This window comes from Bufo bufo, chromosome 9, assembly GCF_905171765.1.
Source record: "Bufo bufo chromosome 9, aBufBuf1.1, whole genome shotgun sequence".
Taxonomy (NCBI): Eukaryota; Metazoa; Chordata; class Amphibia; order Anura; family Bufonidae; genus Bufo; species Bufo bufo.
Genome location: NC_053397.1, coordinates 196456880 through 196480814, shown reverse-complemented (window position 1 = coordinate 196480814; position 23935 = coordinate 196456880). Strand labels below are relative to the sequence as shown.

Below are 23935 nucleotides of genomic sequence, written 5' to 3'. Positions count from 1 at the left end.
ACACATACGGAAATGCATCCGTATGTCTTCCTTATCCGTTCTGTTTTTGCGGAACCATCTATTGAAAATTTTATGCCCAGCCCAATTTTTTTTCTATGTAATTACTGTATATGCCATACGGAAAAACTGAATAGAAACGGAAACAAAAAATGGAACAACGGATTCGTAAAAAAACGGACCGCAAAACACTGGAAAAGCCATACGGTCGTGTGAAAGAGGCCTTAAGCAGATTGTACTGTCTATCTGCTGCTGGCAAACCACTAGACAGTATGGCAACGAGCAATGGCATAGCGATTGCTCCTCCCTATGCTGCGGAGGAGATCGTTGCATGTAATAGCAGCGGTCTCCCCCTACTAACGAGCAGGTGTTTGCCGGGAGGGAACGCTTTCTTCCCAACAATAGCTTGCTCAATCAGCCTGTGTAATACAGGCTTTAGCCCTTGTTAGGCCGAATGCACACGGCCGGGTTCCGCGGCCGAGAGCGGTCCGTGGTATGCCGGGCTGGATTCCTGTTCAGAGCAGGAGCGCACGGCGTCATTGGTTGGTATGACGCCGTGCGCTTCATGCCACCGCTGCTGTACAGTAATACACTCGTATAGTGTATAACTGTAGTGCAGCGGCGACATGAAGCGCACGGCGTCATAGCAACCAATGACGCCGTGCGCTCCTGCTCTGAACAGGCATCCAGCCCGGTATACCACGGACCGCTCTCGGCCGCGGAACCCGGCCGTGTGCATTCGGACTTATACTACGGCTGATGGCTTAATATTGGTTTATTGTGACCTTACGGCTCCATTCACACGTCCGCAATTTCGTTCCGCATTTGCGGACCCATTCATTTCTATGGGGCAGCACGATGTGCTGCCCGGATACGGAATTGCGGTCCCGCAGTTCCAAGTCCGCAATTCCGTTCCCTGAAAAAAAATAGAACATGTCCTATTCTTGTCCGCAATTGCGGATAAGAATAGGCATATTCTAATAGTGCCGGCAATGTGCGGAACACACATTGCCGCTGTCCGTGTTTTGCGGATCCGTGGATCCGCAAAACACATTACGGACGTCTGAATGGAGCCTACCTTTGATCCTCCCTGGGCCTTCCTCTTGAATCTTATTTTATATACATTTTTTACTTATGCTTCATTCTTGAGCTACTTCAAAAGCTCTTCCTATTGTCACTCGATTACATTATGCTCCCTACCCTGGGATTTCCTGGGGTGTTTGGTTCATGATATGCCTGTGACTTGTTTTCCTCTTTTTTAGTATGTTCTATATAAAAAAAAATTGAATAAAAATGTACAGTTAAAAAAAAAACTGCATCAGGAAACCTGACCATGTGGCCATGCCTTTAGTATGTGGCCAACATTAACCCATGGTCTGACATCTCTGTTACAACAGAAGCAAAACATGGGACCAGGACGTTACAATACAAAGTCATTTGTTGAATTGATGGAGAAGAAGCCAACTAGTGTACGGGGAGTCTGCAGCAGCAGAGATGTGCGATTCAAGGAAAATAAGACGGTAAAGCATTTGCTATATTTTCCAGACTATTGTGTATTTTAATCTTCCCCATGACGCAGATGGCTGGGATGTGTAGTACATTTTCTACCAGTGCTTACCCCGTAGCCACAGGTATAAGTATACATCTTGGCACAACCCCCTTAAGTGACCCTCTGTAGAGAGGGGAAGTCTCTGACAGTGGTTTTATGCTTAAAGACTATGGACACCTTTGTAAAAAAAATAAAAATAATAATATTTGGGTTTATTGATTTTTAATGCACAAAGAATATGGTTTCTGTCACCCAAAAACAGTGCCACACCTGCCTACAGGTGGTGTGTGGTACTACAGCTCAGCCCTAACTAATGGGGCTGAGATGCTATGTCACACACAATCTGCATACAGTTGTAGCGCTGTTTTTGGATGACAGCGGCCATGTTTTTCTAATACTGATTAATCCCTTTAAAGCGGTTGTGCCACAAAAAATATTCTACATTTTTTAAATTAGCACCTGGATCTGAATACTTTTGTAATTGCATGTAATTTTAAATTTACTATGGCTACTGAGCTATTCAATAAAATGTGTCTGTGTAGCGCCACCTGCCTTTTGTTATTTTCCTTATTTCCTGTCCGCTTCACACACTAAGGCCTCTTTCACACGGGTGTTGCGGGAAAATGTGCGGGTGCGTTGCGGGAACACCCGCGATTTTTCCGCGCGAGTGCAAAACATTGTAATGCGTTTTGCACTCGCGTGAGAAAAATCGCACATGTTTGGTACCCAAACCCGAACTTCTTCACAGAAGTTCGGGCTTGGGATCGGTGTTCTGTAGATTGTATTATTTTCCCTTATAAGGGCTCTTTCACACTTGCGTTGTTTTCTTCCGGCATAGAGTTCCGTCGTCGGGGCTCTATGCCGGAAGAATCCTGATCAGTTTTATCCTAATGCATTCTGAATGGAGAGAAATCCGTTCAGGATGCATCAGGATGTCTTCAGTTCCGGAACGGAACGTTTTTTGGCCGGAGAAAATACCGCAGCATGCAGCGCTTTTTGCTCCGGCGAAAAATCCTGAAGACTTGCCGCAAGGCCGGATCCGGAATTAATGCCCATTGGAAGGCATTGATCCGGATCCGGCCTTAAGCTAAACGTCGTTTCGGCGCATTGCCGGACCCGACGTTTAGCTTTTTCTGAATGGTTACCATGGCTGCCGGGACGCTAAAGTCCTGGCAGCCATGGTGGAGCGGGGAGCGGGGGAGCAGTATACTTACCGTCTGTGCGGCTCCCAGGGCGCTCCAGAGTGACGTTTGGGGGCCCCTAAGCGCATGGATCACGTGATCACATGGACACGTCATCCATGCGCATGGGGCGCTCTGATATCATTCTGGAGCGCCCCGGGAGCCGCACGGACGGTAAGTATACTGCTCCCCCGCTCCCCACTACTACTATGGCAACCAGGACTTTAATAGCGTCCTGGGTGCCATAGTAACACTGAACGCATTTTGAAGACGGCTCCGTCTTCAAATGCTTTCAGTACACTTGCGTTTTTCCGGATCCGGCGTGTAATTCCGGCAAGTGGAGTACACGCCGGATCCGGACAACGCAAGTGTGAAAGAGGCCGAACATGGTTATAAGGGAAAATAATAGCATTCTGAATACAGAATGCATAGTAAAACAGCGCTGGAGGGGTTAAAAATATAATAAAAAATCATTTAACTCACCTTAATCCACTTGATCGCGTAGCCCGGCATCTCCGTCTGTCTCTTTTACTGAATAGGACCTGTGGTGAGCATTAATTATAGTTCAAGGACCTGTGATGACGTCACTCCGGTCATCACATGGTACGTCACATGATCTATACGAGTGTATTACTATAGTGCAGCTGCGGCATGAAGCGCACGGCGTCATAGCAACCAATGACGCCGTGCGCTCCTGCTGTCAGCAGGAATCCCGGCCGGGTTACCACGGACTGCTCTTGGCCGCGGAACACAGCCGTGTGCATGAGGCCTAAGTTTCTATCTTCTGTTAGAGTCTGTGGCAGTTACAGGGAAAGAGCTACAGCAGAAAGGACACGCCCGCTGAGCTGCCAGCCTGAAATAAATATAGCAGAATAGTTTTAGCATCTCATGGAAAGATCTCTGGATCCATGTGAGGTACAGGGCCGGTTCTAGATTTGTTAGAAAGAGGTTGTAATGTGCTATATAATGTTTGATTATTATTATTTTTTGATTTTTTTACATCTTTCATGACATAACCCCTTGAATGTCATTTTATTTGAATCTCTGTGGTTAGATTATTTAGCATTTATATAAGTAACCAACATGGCTAGTTTTTTGTCTTCCGTGCAGAACAGTAGCCCAGGACCTGGATCTTATGGAAAAGGAGGGAACCCTCATGCATTAATTGAAGAGAGGGCTTCAAAGTCAGCAAGCTCTAAAGGCATCATGGATAGCGAGACAAGCAAACGTCGCACGGCAGACAGCGTTGTGAGTAACTCTGTTAGGACGGAGACTGTTTGTCATTTTCCACTTTCCTAATGTGAAGTGTATCTTCCAGGGATGTGACCTGGCTCCAGGAACCTACAACTGCAAGTGGTCCATAGATGAAACCTTAAAACATAATGTGGGTAAAAGAGGACCATACGACCTATTCACTCCGTCAAGATCAGAGCCCATCACATATGGATATTTTGCTACACCTGTAAGTATGATCACATATATAAAGATAGAAAGCTAAAGTATTGATGACCTATCCTTCATATCATATTGACGGGGGTCTGACTAATAGCACCCCCCACGATCTGCTGGGAACATGCATCGGAACTACACAGCTCCATCCACCATGTAGGCACTTTACTTGGTTTCTTCAGTGCTAAAGAAGTGATAAAAGTGCTAAATTCCCCTCCCCGCATAGTACTGAATGGTATCCTTAGGGCTCGTTCACACGATCGTATGTCTTTTTCTGTGTTTTGAGGGCCGTTTTCTCCTTTTTTTTCAGTAGTGTTTCCGGTTCCGTTCCGTTTTTCCGTATGGCATATACAGTATACAGTAATTACATAGAAAAAGTTGGCCTGGGCATAACATTTTCAATAGATGGTTCAGCAAAAACGGAACGGATACGGAAGACATATGGAGTACATTTAGTTTTTTTTGCGGAACCATTGAAATTAATGGTTCCGTATACAGAGCATGAAAAACAGCCCGTACACGGAACTCAAAAACGTTCGTGTGAACGAGCCCTAAGGTGGCCATAAACAGTAGATGAATATCACCCACACCACCGATTTTGGCAGGACTGGCCGAAAATCTAAAGTGTATGGTTTTGTCCAGTCCCTCCCCCAACAGCAGGTGTGTGTGAGGGGGATAAACGATTGGGAAGTTGGTTTTCAACATGCCCGATCCTTCGTTCTCAAGGGAGATAAGCCACCGCCTCATTTAGAACATATGCACATTTAGGCAAGTTCAGCTTGCATGTATATGAGGAAGGGGTTTGGACACCTCCCCAGGATAGGTCGTTAATATCCCATTGGTGAGGATCTGACATTCCACTCCTGCACCAACCAACTATTCCCTGCACCCTCCGATGCTGGAACTAGCACTGTGAATAGAACAAGAAGCACGGCTCCGTTTATGGTGTAGTGGCCATGCCGGGTCCCTGCACAGCCACTACACTTTGAACGGAGTTGTGCGCCGGAGGCTGCAGGAAACAGCTGATCGGTAGGGGTCCTATTGATTGAATATTGATCGCCTTTCCTGAGGATAAGTCATCAGTAGTGATGACTGAAAAGTTGCTTTGTTCAAAACTTTGGATTAATACTGTACGGAGGTCCATCTCCTGTAAAACAAAACATGCAATGCAACAGCTCTCTGCAAACCAAAATAAAGTACAAAAATGCATAATAATTGCTAGTGCTATACTTATAAAGTAGAGATGCTTGGCAAATACATTTCTCGCCCATATTCCTTGGGGGACACAGAAGACCTTGGGTATAGCTCATCTCCATAGGAGGCGTGACACTAAGTGAAGACTGTTAAGCCCCTCCTCCATCAGCATACCCTTCAGCCTGGAGAGAGAGACTGCCAGTTTTTGCTTAGTGTCCAAGGAGGCAAGACACTCCCTGCTTAGGCAGGGTTGCTTTCCTAAAATTATTTTTTTTTTTTTTGCGTTATTTGTTGTTTTTAATTCGTTTTTTTTTCTACTTGCAGGGACAACAGAGGCGCACTAGACCCTTCTGTTTCTCCCGGGGTTGAGTTGCGCCAGTGCCGGTAATGCCGCACTGCCGCCTCCCCCACAGAAGACAAGGTGGACCAGGGCAGCCTCGCTCCCCTGCGTCCCGCCAGCTCAAGGGTCGCCCGCACGCCAAGTCCCTCCCCCGGCTTCCTGCCACTGCGGTGCCAGTAGCTGAAGGGGCGACCCTGCTGGATGGATTGAGGGTGAAGACAGCGGATGGTGAGAGTGGCTGCTCCAGCCTCCCCTTCCCTCCCTCCCACCGCTGCTACGTCTACGCTTGAAAGCAAGCGTTTTTTCCATCATCGCCCCCCCCCCACGTGCATAACTGGACCGGCAACTTTACCGGGCATCATTTGGGGGGGACTTCGGTCTTCTCTAGCGGCAGGGCATCAGGGGGACGGCTGTGGGCAGGAGGCCGTCTGCCACATCCAGGCGCGGCGGGGGCCGCTTACTTGGCGCGAACGGCGCCATTTTATCTTGGCCGGCACTTCATCTTCCTCGGGGGTTAAATCATTTTGCCGCGCGCGCGCGGCTCTGCCTTCTCCTTCAGCGCGGCAGGGGGGGGCGGAGCTTCCTACATGCGCTCCGCTACTTCCTGTTTCGTCGGGCTCCACATCTCTAGTGCTGCGTGGAATCCTCTCTGCCGTCCGATCCTGAAGCTCTTCATCTCCGTGCCTGCTGCCACTCCTCCACAGCCTCCTTCAGTCTGCTGCCCTTGCTGCTGCCGCTTGCACTGTCCGCGGGTCTGGTAGGACTGTTAACCCCCTCCGTGCCTCCAGTACTGCTGCTTGGGTGTAATCCCCGTTCCGTTTTTTCCCTGGGGTCTCCCACTTTAAGTGAAACTTTTTTTCCTACCATGTCAGACCCTTCTGCAGCTGCCAAGCCTTGGTACCATGCCTGTACCGCTTGTAGGGAACCCTTTCCCAGGGGGCAGTCTGATCCGCACTGTCCTGCATGCCGAGCTCCACCGCAGCCTCAGTCGCCCGCTGTGTCGCTCCCTGTTTCCTCTGACTGGGCTAGATCCCTGTCCCAGGCCGTGGAAAGCCTCACCCATGTCGTGGGCCGCCTAATAGACAGGCCGCCTACCCCGCAGGACGCCACTCTTACTGTCGCGCCCTCCGGGTCCACCGCTTCTGCCGCTGCGGCGGGTTCACCCTCTCTTAGTGACCCTTCCCGAGCTAGGCACTCTCAGAAGCGTTTTAGAGTAGAGCGAGCCTCCTCCTCGGATGCCTCCCTCTCCCCGCCACGCGTGCGCACTCAGACGGGCCTCTCCTCTCCAAAGGATTCGCCCTCTGAAGGTGAATTGGCGGCTTTGGATTTGGAAATGGACTCGGCCCTGCCGTCCAAGCTAGCCTCAGCGATGGGTCAACTCATCTCTGATATTCGTGACACCTTTAAGGTGCAAGATGACCCCCCTAGCTCTGACGCAGCTAGCGTCTCCTTTATCAGACCCAGGCAGGCCTCAAAAGTCTTTCCAATCCACTCTGATTTCTCCTCCGTGGTGTCTAAGGCTTGGGCTCGCCCGGACGCCCGTTTTGTCAACCCCAAGAAGCTGGATATTTGGTATCCTTTTCCAGCCGATGTCGTGGCCACCTGGTCGTCCCCACCCAAGGTGGACCCCCCTGTGGCCCGTCTGTCAAAGAACACGGCCATCCCGACGGGTCCTCTCTTCAGTCAGCGGAGGACCGTCGCATGGAGACCCTTTCCAAGGGCATTTTTGCTGCCTCCGGTTCTGCCCTCAGACCGGTTTTTGCCTCTGCCTGGGCAGGTAAAGCAATCTCTGCTTGGGGTGTGCAGCTGGAACAGGAGTTGGACTCGGACGTCCCCATCCAGGACCTACGTTCCTTGGCCCAGCTTATTATTCGGGCCGGGAATTTTGTTTGTGAGGCCTCCCTTGATGCGGGACCCCTTATAGCACGCTCCTCCGCCCTGGCAGTTTCCGTCAGGAGGGAACTCTGGCTGAAGGTTTGGAAAGCGGACGCTGCCTCCAAACGTTCCTTGGCGGGGCTACCTTTTGCGGGTTCCCGCCTTTTCGGGGTCCGCCTAGACGAGCTTATTTCGGAGGCCACGGGTGGTAAAAGCACCCATCTTCCTCAACCCCAAGCCAGGGGCGCCCCCCGCGGACGCCCTGGTGCGTCTCGTTTTCGGTCCTCCCGCAGGACCTCTGGGGCTCCCCCCGCAGCTGCCGCTTCGGCCCCTCCCCAGGATAAGCGTAGGAAGCCGTTTTTTCGGGCGCAGCCCTCCTGGCGCAGGCCGCAGGCTGCCCGCACACCCGCAGCAAAGCAGTCCTCTGCCTGAAGGTGCGCCCCCACCCACCCGGGTGGGGGGCCGGCTCCTCCTTTTCAGGGACGTCTGGATGGCTCACGTCTCCGACGCCTGGGCTCTCGAAATTGTGTCTTCCGGATACAAAATCGAATTCGCGTCCTTCCCTCCAGATCGGCTCTTTCGCTCCCGCCCGCCGCGGGACCCGAAAAGCGCGGCTGCGTTCTCCGCGGCTGTTCAAGCCTTACTGGACAGGGGGGTGATTACCCCCGTTCCTCTAGAGGAAAGGTTCCAAGGGTTCTATTCGAACCTCTTTGTAGTTCCCAAGAAGGGAGGTTCGGTGCGGCCCATTTTGGACCTCAAAAGGCTCAACCGTTTTCTCCTCCTTCGACGGTTTCGGATGGAGTCCCTCCGTTCCGTGGTGGCTTCCCTGGAGCGGGGAGATTTCATGTCTTCCATCGATATACAGGATGCCTACCTCCATGTTCCGGTAGCGCGGTGTCACCATCGCTTCCTCCGATTCGCCGTGGGGGACCTTCACTTCCAATTTGTCGCCCTTCCCTTTGGGCTGGCAACAGCCCCCCGGGTGTTCACCAAGGTCCTGGCCCCGGTTTTGGCCTTACTCCGCTCCAGGGGTGTTTTTCTGCTACCGTACTTGGACGATATCCTCATCAAAGCTCCGTCCCTTTCTCAAGCGGTTGCCAGCGTGGATCTCACTCTAGAGACCCTGGCGAGGTTCGGTTGGGTCATCAACTTCCCCAAGTCCTCCCTTCCCCCCTCCAGACAACTGGTCTTCCTGGGAATGCTTTTAGACACGGGAGCGGCGGAGGTACGTCTTCCCTCGGAAAAACGACTGACCCTCCGTCGGGCGATTCGGGGTCTCCTTCTCCACCGTCGACAGTCCTTCCGCTTCTGCATGCGGGTCTTGGGGCAGATGGTTGCCTGCTTCGAGGCGATCCTATTTGCGCAGTTTCACTCCCGCCCTCTCCAACGGGCGATCCTCTCCTCCTGGGACAAATCGCCGGAGTCTCTGGATCATCCCTTCCATCTATCGCCTCCGGTGCGGTCATCTCTCCGCTGGTGGTTACAGTCCCCTCTTCTGGGCAGGTCCTTTCTGCCGCTCAACTGGTTGGTGGTTACAACCGATGCCAGTCTCTTGGGCTGGGGAGGCGTGTTTCCTCCCCGATCCGTCCAGGGCATTTGGTCTCCATCGGAGTCCAAACTCTCGATCAATGTCCTGGAGCTGAGAGCGGCCCTTCTGTCTCTGCGACACTGGACTCATCTGCTGAAGGGTCATCCAGTTCGTGTGCAATCGGACAACGCCACGGCCGTGGCGTACATAAACCACCAGGGGGGCACTCGCAGCGCTGCTCCGTTGGGCGGAAGCCCACGTCCCGGCTCTATCTGCAATTTTTATTCCAGGGGTGGACAATTGGGCGGCGGACTTCCTCAGTCGCACCACCGTCGACCCCGGCGAGTGGTCTCTTCACCCGGAGGTGTTCGAGGCCATTTGCCTTCGTTGGGGCATACCGGACGTGGACCTCATGGCCTCCAAGTTCAATCACAAGGTCCCCGCCTATCTGTCCAGGGCCAGGGATCCGGGAGCTTGCGGAGCCGACGCCCTCGTTCTTCCTTGGCGAGGCTTCGCGCGTCCATACATATTCCCTCCCATCCCACTCCTGCCCAAGGTCCTTCGGAAGATCGCGGCGGAAGGCGTCTCGGTGATTCTGGTCGCTCCGGACTGGCCCCGCCGGTCTTGGTATGCCGACCTCATGCTGCTCCTGGCAGACGCGCCCTGGCCGCTGCCCGCCAGGGAAGATCTTCTCTCTCAGGGACCGATCTTCCACCCGCGTTTAAGGTCCCTACGTTTGACGGCGTGGTTGTTGAGACCACCGTCCTGACACGTAGGGGTTTTTCTGCGGACGTCGTCCGCACCATGATCCGCGCCCGTAAGCCGTCCTCTTCTAGGATCTATTATAGGACCTGGAGGACCTATTTGGGGTTCTGTGCCGATCTGGGGATTCCTCCGCTCCGCTTTTCTCTCCCCACCGTTTTGTCCTTCCTGCAGAGCGGACTTGCCCAAGGTCTGGGTCTTAGTTCTTTGAAGGGTCAGGTGTCTGCGCTGTCCATTTTGTTTCAGCGCCCACTGGCCCCCCTTGGTCCTGTCAAGACCTTCCTTCAGGGCGTGGCTCACGCGGTTCCCCCGTACCGCCCTCCGGTACCGCCCTGGGACCTAAACCTGGTTCTCTCAGCGCTCCAGGCTTCTCCTTTCGAGCCTCTGCGGACGGTTTCCTTGCGACTTCTGTCCTGCAAGGTTATTTTCCTTGTAGCCGTCACCTCTCTTCGGAGGGTGTCCGAATTGGCTGCACTCTCCTGTCTGGAACCTTTCCTAGTGTTCCACCAGGACAAGGTGGTTCTTCGTCCGGTCCCTTCCTTCCTTCCTAAGGTGGTCTCCGCCTTTCATCTGAACGAGGACATCGTTCTCCCCTCTTTGTGTCCTTCCCCTTCCCACCCTCGGGAGAGGAAGCTTCATCGCCTGGACGTTGTCAGGGCGCTCAAGGTTTACCTGGAGGTAACCAGCTCTTTCAGGCGTACTGACTCGCTCTTTGTGGTTCCGGAGGGGTCGCACAGAGGGATGGCGGCGTCCAAAGTTGCTATCGCCCGTTTTGTCAAGATGGCTGTTACTGAGGCTTATCTCGCCAAGGGCAAGGTTCCGCCCCTTGGTGTTACCGCTCACTCCACTAGAGCGGTCGGGGCTTCCTGGGCTCAGAGGAATCGGGCTTCTACGGAGCAGATTTGCAAGGCGGCCACTTGGTCCTCCTTGCACACCTTCACCAAGTTCTACAGGGTGCATACTCATGCGTCGGCTGACGCTGCTTTAGGCCGTCTGGTGTTGCAGGCGGCAGTTGATTGATGCCTCTGGTGTTGGTCTAGTTTGTTCTGGTCCCTCCCTTCTGGGACTGCTCTGGAACGTCCCATGGTTTCCTGTGTCCCCCAAGGAATATGGGCGAGAAAAGGAGACTTTTGTATTACTTACCAGTAAAGTCTCTTTCTCGCTCTTCCTTGGGGGACACAGCACCCGCCCTTCATTTGGGTTTACAGTTGTGGTTCCGGCTTGGTTGCCCCGTTGGGGCTTGACAGTTCTTTTTTCCGGTTGGTGGTTATCTTTCACTACTTGGACACGCAACTGGCAGTCTCTCTCTCCAGGCTGAAGGGTATAGCTGATGGAGGAGGGGCTTACAGCTTTCACTTAGTGTCACGCCTCCTAGGGAGCAGAGCTATACCCATGGTTTCCTGTGTCCCCCAAGGAAGAGCGAGAAAGAGACTTTACTGGTAAGTAATACAAAAGTCTCCTTTTTGTACAAAATAATTTGAGCCCGTCTGCCGCAACGTCAAGGCGATCTCTGTAAGACGGGTTCCTAACACTAAATTCTACCTGTTATGTGCCATGACGGCTACCATACAATTCAGGTAGTGTAGTTTCCACATGCATGCTGGGCCAGCTTTAAAAAATGTATGGGCTCCAATGAAGTCAGTTATTCGCGACGTCGAGGTGCCCGTCGGAACCGAAGCCGAATTCGGTTCCAAGTTTTAAAGTGGTTTTCCGCTTTAAAAATCAACTACAGAAGTTACTCAACAAAGTCTCATGCTACTTTAGCTCATCGGAGCCCATACATTTTAATACTGTACGGAGACAGATCTCCGTACAGTAATAATTTGAAGTTTTGAACAAAGTCATCGGATGTCATGTAGCATCCGAAGTTCGCTTCACTCATCACTAGTCATCAATATCAGGAGCCTGGAAAACCCCTTTAACCCCTTAGGGACTTAGGGCATACCGGTACGCCCTGTTTCCCGAGTCCTTAAGGAACCAGGGCGTACCGATACGTCCTAACTTTAAAACGCGATTGCGGCGCGGCGGGGGTTAATCGGAACAGGATGTCCGCTTAAATCATTCAGCGGGCATCCTGTCACAACGCCGAGGGGGGTCCCGTGACCCCCCCCCGTGTCGGCGATCGCCGCAAACCGCAGGTCAATTCAGACCTGCGGTTTGCGGCTTTTACCTTGTGCGGCAGCGGCGGGAGGCGGTGCCATCGGGTCCCCATGCGGCTGTAGGGGGGACCCGATGGCATGGAAGGCAGCGCGATGTCTAAGGAAGGCATCGCGCTGCCTTCCGGTGACGAGCCTGTGAGATCCAGCCCCCTGGATCTCACAGGCCCCGGAAGCTGTATGAGTAATACACACAGTATTACTCATACAGCCAATGCATTCCAATACAGAAGTATTGGAATGCATTGTAAAGGGGATTAGACCCCCAAAAGTTCAAGTCCCAAAGTGGGACAAAAAATAAAGTGAAAAAAATGTTGAAAAAATAAAGTTTCCCCCCCCCCCCCCAAAAAATTAAAAGTTTCAAGTAAAAATAAACAAAAACATCATTTTCCCCAAATAAAGTTAAAAGAAATTGGTAAAAATTAGGGGGGGGGGGGGAAAGTATACATATTAGGTATCGCCGCGTCCGTATCGACCGGCTCTTTAAACATATCACATGACCTAACCCCTCAGATGAACACCATAAAAAATCAAAACTGTGCTAAATAAACAATTTTTTTGTCACCTTACATCACACAAAGTACAACAGCAAGAGATCAAAAAGGCATTTGCCCACCAAAATAGTACCAATCTAACCGTCACCCTATCCGGCAAAAAATGAGCCCCTACCTGAGACAATCGCCCAAAAAAAAAAATATATGGCTCAGAATATGGAGACACTAAAACATCATTTTTTTTGTTTTAAAAAAGCTGTTATTGTGTAAAACTTACATAAATAAAAAGAAAGTATACATATTATGTATCGCAGCGTCCATAATAACCTGCTCTATAAAAATATCACATGACCTAACCCCTCAGGTGAATACCGAAAAAAAAACGGTGTAAAAAAAGCAATTTTTTGTCACCTTACTTTACAAAAAGTGTAATAGCAAGCGAATAAAAAGTCACACGCACCCCAAAATAGTGCCAATAAAACCGTTATCTCATCCCGCAAAAACCATACCCTACCCAAGGTAATCGCCCAAAAACTGAAAAAATTATGGCTCTCAGAATATGGAAACACTAAAACATGATTTTTGTAAAACATGATTGTTGTAAATAACAAAAAAAAAAACGGTGCCAAAACAGCTATTTCTTGTTACCTTGCCTCACAAAAAGTGTAATCTAGAGCAGTGGTCGGCAAGCCGCGGCTCGCGAGCCACATGCGGCTCTTTACACACTTTAATGCGGCTCTTCTGTGTGCCGAGCGCCCGCTCCCCTCCCTCCTCTCGGGCGGCCGCCCCAAAAGTCAGGACTCTGCAGCTAGCCTCTGTCAGTGCGCGCCCTGTGTGCCCCGGCTCCACACAGCTCCAGTCGGGTCATGTGGTATAGGGGGGGCGTGACTTTCTGTGTAGCGGCGAGGCAGCATCCTCTCTCTGTCTGCCGCCCTCAGAAGAAGACTGTGCCTCCCAAATCAGCAGCGTGTCATCCGGTAGGTGTAGCAATGGCCTGGCCTGCCTGCCTCTGGGGACTCAATTTCTGTGACAGAAAAAGGAAGGGTTGGGGGGGAATGGAGTGGGGAGGGGATGAATATGAACTATATGCCTCTGGAACTTGGAAATGAGAGATGTGGGCAGGGCCAGGGAGAGACAAATGAAAGGGGTGACTGATGGCCATCATGGAGGGGGGGGGGATGATTATGAATTATGTACTCATATGAGAGATGTGAACTGTGAACAGGGCAAAAAGAAAGGGGTGACTGATGGCCATCATGGGAGGGGGGGTGGTGATTATGAATTAAGTGTGCCTAACTATGGAAATAAGAGATGGGAACAGGGCAGGGTAAAAAGAAAGGCGTGATGGCCATCATGGAGAGGGGGGGGGGGGGAATGTGACATGAGGGGGGAGAAATGTGACATGGAGGGGCAGAAATGTGACATGAGGGGAGAAATGTGACATTGTGGGATTGACATAAAAAGGGTTGATGTGAAAAGGGGAGTGTGGACATAAAATTGCGGAATATCGTAATCTAGGAGCCAGCAAAATAAGTTAGTGGCCAGGTTCTGAGGTCAATATATAACAGTACCAGTGAGGACTATTTGAGTGTGTTTTCACATACTTTTATATGTACTTTTTTAGTTGTATCTTGATTTTTATTTCATTTTATGTTGTCATTTTTTACTTTTATTCAACTTGACTGCAGAGCCAGTGCAATGTGTGCATGCCCGTTTTATTACTTTTACTTCTTGCCTACTGTTTGGGTGTATCCATCAAGGTGGAGAACCTTGCTTAAAATATCCATGATGAGCCCCACTAATTTTATAATACTATTTACACACACATAAGATGCCATATATGCGTCATCCACAGATAAATACCAGTGCGTCATCCACAGATCAATACCAGTGCGTCTTCCACAGATAAATAACAGTGCGTCATCCAATATTCTCAATAAAAACTTATTGAAACTAAAAACAGTGTACCATCCTATGTATTTTCGGTTTTAAAAATGTGGCTCTCAAAATAAATTTCAATCGTGGTTTTGGCGAGATTTGGCTCAGTTGAAAAAAAAGGTTGCCCACCACTGATCTAGAGCAACTAAAAATCATATGTACCCTAAACTAGTACCAACAATACTGCCACCCTATCCCGTAGTTTCTAAAATGGGGTCACTTTTTTGGAGTTTCTACTCTAGGGGTGCATCAGGGGGGCTTCAAATGGGACATAGTGTAAAAAAAAAACAGTCCAGCAAAACCTGCCTTCCAAAAACCGTATGGCATTCCTTTCCTTCTGCGCCCTGCCGTGTGCCCGTACAGCGGTTTACGACCACATATGGGGTGTTTCTGTAAACTACAGAATCAGGGCCATAAATATTGAGTTTGGTTTGGCTGTTAACCCTTGCTTTGTAACTGGAAAAAAATTATTAAAATGGAAAATCTGCCAAAAAAGTGAAATTCTGAAATTGTATCTCTATTTTCCATTAATTCTTGTAGAACACCTAAAGGGTTAACGACGTTTGTAAAATCAGTTTTGAATACCTTGAGGGGTGTAGTTTATAGAATGGGGTCATTTTTGGGTGGTTTCTATTATGTAAGCCTCGCAAAGTGACTTCAGACCTGAACTGGACCTGAAAAATTGGGTTTTTGAAAATTTCAGAAAAATTTCAAGATTTGCTTCTAAACTTCTAAGCCTTGTAAAAAATAAAATATCCTTCCCAAAATGATCCAAACATGAAGTAGACATATGGGGAATGTAAAGTAATAACTATTTTTGGAGGTATTACTATGTATTATAGAAGTAGAGAAATTGAAAATTGGAAAATTTTAATTTTTTACAGATTTTTGGTAAATTTGGTATTTTTTTATAAATAAAAAAGATATTTTTTTACTTCATTTTACCAGTGTCATGAAGTACAATATGTGACGAAAAAACAGTCTCAGAATGGCCTGGATAAGTCAAAGCGTTTTAAAGTTATCAGCACTTAAAGTGACACTGGTCAGATTTGCAAAACATTGCCAAGTCCAGAAGGTGAAATAGGGCCGAGTCCTTAAGGGGTTAAGGAAGCTGTATGGCAAACACTGTGGGGGTTGTAATAACAGTGATGCTGGTGATTTTGGTAGGAATTAAAATTAGTAGATGAAATAATATCACTTATTTTTGGTTTCATAAACACCAGATGAAAATGTGACAGCTAAATGGGTAACTTTTTATTACATACACAGAAAAATAGCCAGTCAGAGCCCGGACAATATAAAGTCAAATCATTTATCGAAGAATTGGAAAATGACCAGAAAAAGAAGAATGGAAAGTTTGGGAAAATTCCTCAGTATCCAAAAGTCCCAACAGAGAGAGTATTCTGCAGCTCCCTCACCCACCGGCCCCGACCCATTGTAAGTATCGGAAAAGAGGCAGAAGATGCGGCTGCATTCTGCTTTGTAAGATTTTGTGTGTAAATGTCTTCTGCCAGCATCTTGCTTTGTCTACTTCTAACCAACCCATTATTTATATAAAAGTCATTCTTTCTTTATATTTCTGACTCTAGCAGAGCGCTGGCAGCCATCTTTCCTGGGTAAATCCAAGCAGTAGAAAGGCTCTAAAACACATAAGAACCCACTATTTGGCAGTACCGGCTGACTGTCTTATGTGTATGGTGCTACCCAACATCATGTGAAAGAGGAGGCATGTTGAATTTTCACACCCAGTCCTTTTGTTCTGGAGGTAGATAGGCTGCCATCAGAGGTGTCTGGCAGCAGCTTTCTCCCCTCTCTGCACCGACAACATATGCTGAACCTAATGAAGTGGAAGGGATAGAAGGGGGGGGATAAGTCGTATGATGTGTACATGAAGTGCTAGGGGAGAGTCATTGATCCCTAGCACTAGTTCAGTCTGTTGGAACTGCGGCTGTCCTTATAGTTTGGTGCTGAACAGCCATGCCCAAGATAACATTAATATTCCTTAGAAAGTCTCAATTTTGTTGAAAATCAAGTGAGCGAAAATATTACGGTTTACAATACCCGATCAATGGAAGACATTGCGTTGGATACTGTCACTCCCTTAGGCCTCATGCACATGGCCGTTGCCCGGCCGTGGCTGTATTGCGGCCCGCAAACAGCGGGTCCGCAGTATGCGGGCACTGGCCGTGTGCTCCCGGCATCACGGATGCAGACCCATTCACTTGAATGGGTCCGCAATCCGGAGCTGCAGTGCGGAACGTGGTGTTTCTGTCCGTGCCTCCGCACCACAAAAAAATAGAACATGTTCTATTTTTTTGCGGTGCGAACGGATCATGGACCCATCCAAATTGCGGTCCCCAATGCACGGAACGGCCACACAACGGCCGTGTGCATGAGGCCTAAGGGTACGGCCACGCGGCGTGGTCGTGGGGTGTGCGGGACGACGCGGTCGAGTACTGTGTGGCTAATTAGGCTGCAGCTGCCTCTGTTCAATGGGTCTGCATTGTTGATAGCTGCATGGTCTTGAAAGTGCTATTCAGTGCGGTATTCATTAGTTAAAGGTTACCTGTCACCAGTTTTATGGTGTCCTAACTAAGGGCAACATAAATAAGTGACTGATTCTCTTAGCACAATGCTGGGTCACTTTCTTTAATTGACCCAGTCAATCTGCCAACATCTTGTATTGAAAAGCTCCAGCTGATAATGATGAGTCATGAATATTCATGAGCTCCTGACTCTCCCCGCCTACCTGCTGCTGATTGACAGTTATTTTCCATATGAATCAGCAGCAGGTGGGCAGAGGAGTGGCTATAGCTCTGAATTAAATAAACGCTGGACTCATTGACATCATGCTGGACTCAAATTAGCATGTGGCATCTTTGTGTGTATATTATGAGGTAACCATCTGTCACACCAGTAAGTGAATACATCTAAGGCACTTTTTAGTAGTTAATGATTGTATATAATTAGTTAGATTATAATCAAATATCCACATGACAGGTTCCCTTTAAATAAGAGGCTGCTGTGGCCTAATTGGCCACACGGTACTCAACTACACCACGCCTGCGTCCCAAATGCCCATGACTGCGCCATGTTGTCGTACCCTTAAAACGGATCTCCGGGCCCGTACCTAAAATGGCTCTTTCAGCAGTACTTACCCTCTGCAAATTCCTTTTTCCCGGCTGGGATCATGTGACCGCCTGCGGGCTATTCCTCTGACGTCTCGACCGGATATGCTTCTGAACAGGAAGAAAGAGGAGCACATCTAGTTCGGACATCTGAGGAAGATCCCTCAGCCAGTTGGTCGGTCACGCGATCCCAGCCGGGATCCCAGAATCGCCAAAACGATGGAAGGGTACGTATTGCTGAAAGAGCCGTTTTAGGTACAAGCCCTGTGTATATTTTGATGCCCGCTGCGCCAACTATAGCTTACTGAAAGTGCAGCAACACATATATTAGAGGAGGATAACTTTAAATGGGGCAGGGGCCCTGGGTTTTATATACATTTCTGAGATGTGCATCTGGTACTGCTGGATCTTTTACTTTCGGGATTTTCTTACAGAATTCTCCAGGCCCTGGCTCCTATGAAACAAAGCCGCTCTTTGCCTCTGTACGGACATCATCAGCGCCCTTCTTAACATCGGCTAAGAGATTTGATAGAAAGTCATGCAGGCTACTTTTTGGAGGCACGGTAAGTGTTATTGCCCTCTGTATACTTGGTGTACAAGATATAGGGGTAATATTTGTTCCACACATCAGATGTGTCCTATACAATAAATAAAAATGCATACTGTAATGTGCCCACAGCTATCTAAGGGTCCATTCACACGTCCGTTTTTTCTTTCCTGATCTGTTCCGTTTTATGCGGAACAGATCTGGACCAGTTCTGTACCCATTTATTTTCAATGGGTCCTGGAAAAAAATCGGACAGCACAATGTGTGCTGTCCGTTTCCGTTGTTCCGTTCCGCATGTCCGAAAAAATATAAAACTTGTCCTATTCTTTTCCGCAAAAATCGGATCCTGGTACAATACAAAGTCAATGGATCCGCAAAAAACTGAAGACATTCGTATGTCATTACGTATGTCATCCGTTTTATGCGGATTCCGTTCCTGGAAATTAAATTTTTATTTTATAAACTTTTTTATTCACTTTTTTTTTTTTTTCAATTTTTTTTCAAAGAAATCCAAACAACTTTATTTGCTTATTGAAATTTATACATGTTTCCGTTTTTTGCGGATCCGGAAAAAACGGATGACATACGGAAACATTTTCAGGAACAACGGATCCGCAAAAAACGGACCGAAAATCGGGATATATAAAAATACTGACGTGTGAATGTAGCCTAGGGCCTATTGCACACGACCGTATGGCTTTTTCAGTGTTTTGCGGTCCGTTTTTCACGGATCCGTTGTTCCGTTTTTTGTTTCCGTTTCTGTTCCGTTTTTCCGTTCCGTTTTTCCGTATGGCATGTACAGTATACAATAATTACATAGATAAAATTGGGCTGGGCATAACATTTTCAATAGATGGTTCAGGAAAAAACGGAACGGAAACGGAAGACATACGGATGCATTTCCGTATGTGTTCCGTTTTTTTTTTGCGGATCCATTGACTTGAATGGAGCCACGGACCGTGATTTGCGGGCAATAATAGGACATGTTCTATGTTAAAACGGAACGGAAAAACGGAAATACGGAAACGGAATGCATACGGAGTACTTTTCTATTTTTTTTGCGGAACCATTGAAATGAATGGTTCCGTATACGGACCGTATACGGAACGCAAAAAACAGCCAGTAAACGGGGAATAAAAACGGCCGTGTGCAGGAGGCCTAATAGTAATGAGCGAAGCTCGCTTCGGATCCTATATCCAAAGTCGCTTCGCTAAAGACTTCGATATTTGATTTTCAAAGTGAAAAAAAAAAACATTTTAAAACTTGGACCCGAACTGGACTTTGGTTCCAACTACATACACAGTTTGTTTTTTTTTGCTGTACTTATACAGTTGATTATGCATGTGGCAGGAAAACTGAGTACGTGCTGTATGTGAATGTATAAAATCCATGTTTGGCTCAATGTGTAGAGCCACCTCTCAGGATTCTGCATTTATATCTAAGTGCCTGCACTTTCTTGTCTTTTATGAAAACTGTTACCACATGGGATCAGTAATGATCTTTGTTTGGGCTCTTTCACACTTGCGTTCTTGTCTTCCGGCATAGAGTTCCGTCGTCGGGGCTCTATGCCGGAAGAATCCTGATCAGGATTATCCTAATGCATTCTGAATGGAGAGAAATCCGTTCAGGATGCATCAGGATGTCTTCAGTTCCGGAACGGAACGTTTTTTGGCCGGAGAAAATACCGCAGCATGCTGCGCTTTTTGCTCCGGCCAAAAATCCGGAACACTTGCCGCAAGGCCGGATCCGGAATTAATGCCCATTGAAAGGCATTGATCCGGATCCGGCCTTAAGCTAAACGTCGTTTCGGCGCATTGCCGGAGCCGACATTTAGCTTTTTCAGAGTGGTTACCATGGCTGCCGGGACGCTAAAGTCCTGGCAGCCATGGTAAAGTGTAGCGGGGAGCGGGGGAGCAGTATACTTACCGTCCGTGCGGCTCCCCGGGCGCTCCAGAGTGACGTCAGGGCGCCCCAAGCGCATGGATCATGTGATCACATGGATCACGTCATCCATGCGCATGGGGCGCTCTGACGTCATTCTGGAGCGCCCCGGGAGCCGCACGGACTGTAAGTATACCGCTCCCCCGCTTCCCTCTCCTACTATGGCAACCAGGACTTTAATAGCGTCCTGGGTGCCATAGTAACACTGAACGCATTTGGAAGACGGTTCCGTCTTCAAATGCTTTCAGTACACTTGCGTTTTTCCGGATCCGGCGTGTAATTCCGGCAAGTGGAGTACACGCCGGATCCGGACAACGCAAGTGTGAAAGAGGCCTTTCCCTTTCAGTTAAATTGGCTTGGCTCTTATGATTTAAAACAGGCATGCTCAACCTGCGGCCCTCCAGCTGTTGCAAAACTACAACTCCCAGCATGCCCAGACTGACTACAGCTATCAGCCTACAGCAGGGCATGGTGGGAGTTATAGTTTTACAACAGCTGGAGGGCCGCAGCCCTCGTTTTCCTTTGTTTCATCCACATCCTCTCCCCACCCTACATAAACTTGGACTTTTTTTTTGTTTTGTTTTTTTGCATCCATATAATATAATTGGCACACCAAGCGTTATACACTTTTTTTCTGAAATAACCAAGAAGGGAAGAACTTAGCTTACAGTAGGTGTGGCTTCATGGGAAAGGGGCGGGCCTAACACAATTTTAGGGCAATTCTGGCGTAAAAATCTGTCTCCGAGTAAGTTAAGCCATAGTTGGTATAGGGTCAGAGAAAAGTGTCCGTCCCTGCACCGCATTTATCATCCAGCCCGAGCCCCTGTGATAAATCTGGTGCAGGTGTAGGCCGCCTGCCAATGCTTACGCCATCTTTAGGATTAGTAAATCTAGGCCAATGCATGCAAATTAGCGCTCTTCCAAAAAGAAAAGAAAACTGAGCCTCTAATGCCAACAGATTCAAGGTAGCCATACTATAAGTCGATGTTCAGCCTTTTAAACAGGCCTTGAGACATAACTTACACCTTCTAGGTGCTCTCCACAAGCAGAAGTATTCTCCACCCTAGACCCCCTCACCCCCCCCCCCCCATCATTGTGGTTCCTGAGAAAAGCCTCTCACCCACTTAAGACAGTGCACTCTGCTCTGCACTAATCAGGGGCAATCACACTGAAATAGATGCTTGAAGATAAGGTACTGGTACTTCTAAGTACCTCATCCTAAATTATGTCTTGAGGCTTGTTTAGTCGAGCATTGACTTATAGAATAGCTACCTTACATCTGGTGGCATCAGACTCAGCTTTCTTTTTGGAAAGAGAGCTCATTTGCATACCGTATTTTCCCAGAGATGCCTTGCCTGGCCTTTAAGACTCCATACGCCTACTTGCCACTCTTCCTAAGGAGAAGACATCCCTCCGATGCATTAAAACGAAACACGGTGTGAATATAGTCTGAGCCTTACATAAGTTTGTACAAAAACATATGGATTTCTATACAGAAACCTTTGTATACCATAAAAATGAATGCATGTCAAGTCTTTGAATGATGACATTAAAAGAAAATCCCAAAACGTTTCCAAATAACAGTGAATAATCTTTAGTCCTTTTCATCTTGCAGAACCCAGTTGGCGTCGGTCGATATAATATAGATAAACCTGCACGGGGCAAAACGGCAACTTGCTTCCGAACATCATTTATTTCAAAGACAGGGCGCTATTTATCAAATTTTGAAAGAGACAAAGTTCTACAGTAAGTGCAACCTGGTCATATCCACCTACTGGTCACTATATAATTTCCTCATCGTCCTCAGGCAGCACATTCATCCTGCTTTGTGTTGCCTTTAGACTCGAGGAAAGTAAAATTACAGGTAAGACACATTTTCTATATTATGATCTGGCATGAATTACATTTTTAGTACATTTTTAAAATTGCTTTTTTTACACTATTTATAATCTATATATGTATATACCGGTACCTTTGAATGAATTAGCTATTCTATCTTTTTTTTATTTATTATTCTACAAATATATACTGGCCAGATGGAGGCCCCCCCCATTAGGCTAATATAATTATAGGGACAAGTGTGTATGCTGAGAGATTTTCCAGCGTACTTGCTACAGTTAGGTCCATAAATTTTGGGACATCAACACAATTCTAACATTTTTGGCTCTATACACCACCACAATGGATTTGAAATGAAACGAACAAGATGTGCTTTACCTGCAGACTGTCTGCTTTAATTTGAGGATATTTACATCCAAATCAGGTGAACGGTGTAGGAATGACAACAGTTTGCATATGTGCCTCCTACTTGTCAAGGAACCAAAAGTAATGGGACATAATAATAATCATAAATCAAACTTACACTTTTTAATACTTGGTTGCAAATCCTTTGCAGTCAATTACAGCCTGAAGTCTGGAACGCATAGACATCACCAGACGCTGGGTTTCATCCCTGGTGATGCTCTGCCAGGCCTCTACTGCAACTGTCTTCAGTTCCTGCTTGTTCTTGGGGCATTTTCCCTTCAGTTTTGTCTTCAGCAAGTGAAATGCATGCTCAACCGGATTCAGGGCAGGTGATTGACTTGGCCATTGCATAACATTCCACTTCTTTCCCTTAAAAAACTCTTTGGTTGCTTTTGCAGTATGCTTTGGGTCATTGTCCATCTGCACTGTGAAGCGCCGTCCAATGAGTTCTGAAGCATTTGGCTGAATATGAGCAGATAATATTGCCCGAAACACTTCAGAATTCATCCTGCTGCTTTTGTCAGCAGTCACATCATCAATAGATACAAGAGAACCAGTTCCATTGGCAGCCATACATGCCCACGCCATGACACTACCACCACCATGCTTCACTGATGAGGTGGTATGCTTAGGATCATGAGCAGTTCCTTTCCTTCTCCATACTCTTCTCTTCCCATCACTCTGGTACAAGTTGATCTTGGTCTCGTCTGTCCATAGGATGTTGTTCCAGAACTGTGAAGGCTTTTTTAGATGTCGTTTGGCAAACTCTAATCTGACCTTCCTGTTTTTGAGGCTCACCAATGGTTTACATCTTGTGGTGAACCCTCTGTATTCACTCTGGTGAAGTCTTCTCCTGATTGTTGACTTTGACACACATACACCTACCTCCTGGAGAGTGTTCTTGATCCGGCCAACTATTGTGAAGGGTGTTTTCTTCACCAGGGGAAGAATTCTTCGGTCATCCACCACAGTTGTTTTCCGTGGTCTTCCAGGTCTTTTGGTGTTTCTGAGCTCACCGGTGCGTTCCTTCTTTTTAAGAATGTTCCAAACAGTTGTTTTGGCCGCACCTAATGTTTGTGCTATCTCTCTGATCGGTTTGTTTCAGCCTAATGATGGCTTGCTTCACTGATGGTGACAGCTCTTTGGATCTCATCTTGAGAGTTGACAGCAACAGATTCCAAATGCAAATAGCAGACTGGAAATGAACTCTGGACCTTTTATCTGCTCATTGTAATTGGGATAATGAGGGAATAACACACACCTGGCCATGGAACAGCTGAGAAGCCAATTGTCCCATTACTTTTGGTTCCTTAACAAGTGGGAGGCACATATGCAAACTGTTGTGATTCTTACACCGTTCACCTGATTTGAATGTAAATACCCTCAAATTAAAGCTGACAGTCTGCAGGTAAAGCACATCCTGTTCGTTTCATTTCAAATCCTTTGTGGTGGTGTATAGAGCCAAAAATGTTAGAAATGTGTCCCAATATTTATGGACCTGATTGTAAATGGTACATCACAAACATGAAGTGAACCTGGCCTTAAGCCTCATTTACACTTCAGTTTTCCACGGACGTGTGCTGTATGTATTCTCCATGGAGAGCACACATCG

The 23935-nt window shown here is 47.8% G+C and overlaps 1 protein-coding gene across 1 annotated transcript in view; it reads left to right on the top strand.

The window, feature by feature from the left end:
- Positions 1-23935, top strand: part of LEXM (lymphocyte expansion molecule) — a 30980-nt gene that overhangs the window by 5655 nt on the left and 1390 nt on the right. The window contains exons 4-9 of the mRNA XM_040407239.1: positions 1395-1517; positions 3838-3975; positions 4046-4189; positions 15733-15900; positions 18026-18154; positions 21695-21825. Of these exons, the coding sequence (XP_040263173.1) occupies positions 1395-1517; positions 3838-3975; positions 4046-4189; positions 15733-15900; positions 18026-18154; positions 21695-21825 (833 nt within the window). The remainder of the gene's footprint in view (positions 1-1394; positions 1518-3837; positions 3976-4045; positions 4190-15732; positions 15901-18025; positions 18155-21694; positions 21826-23935) is intronic.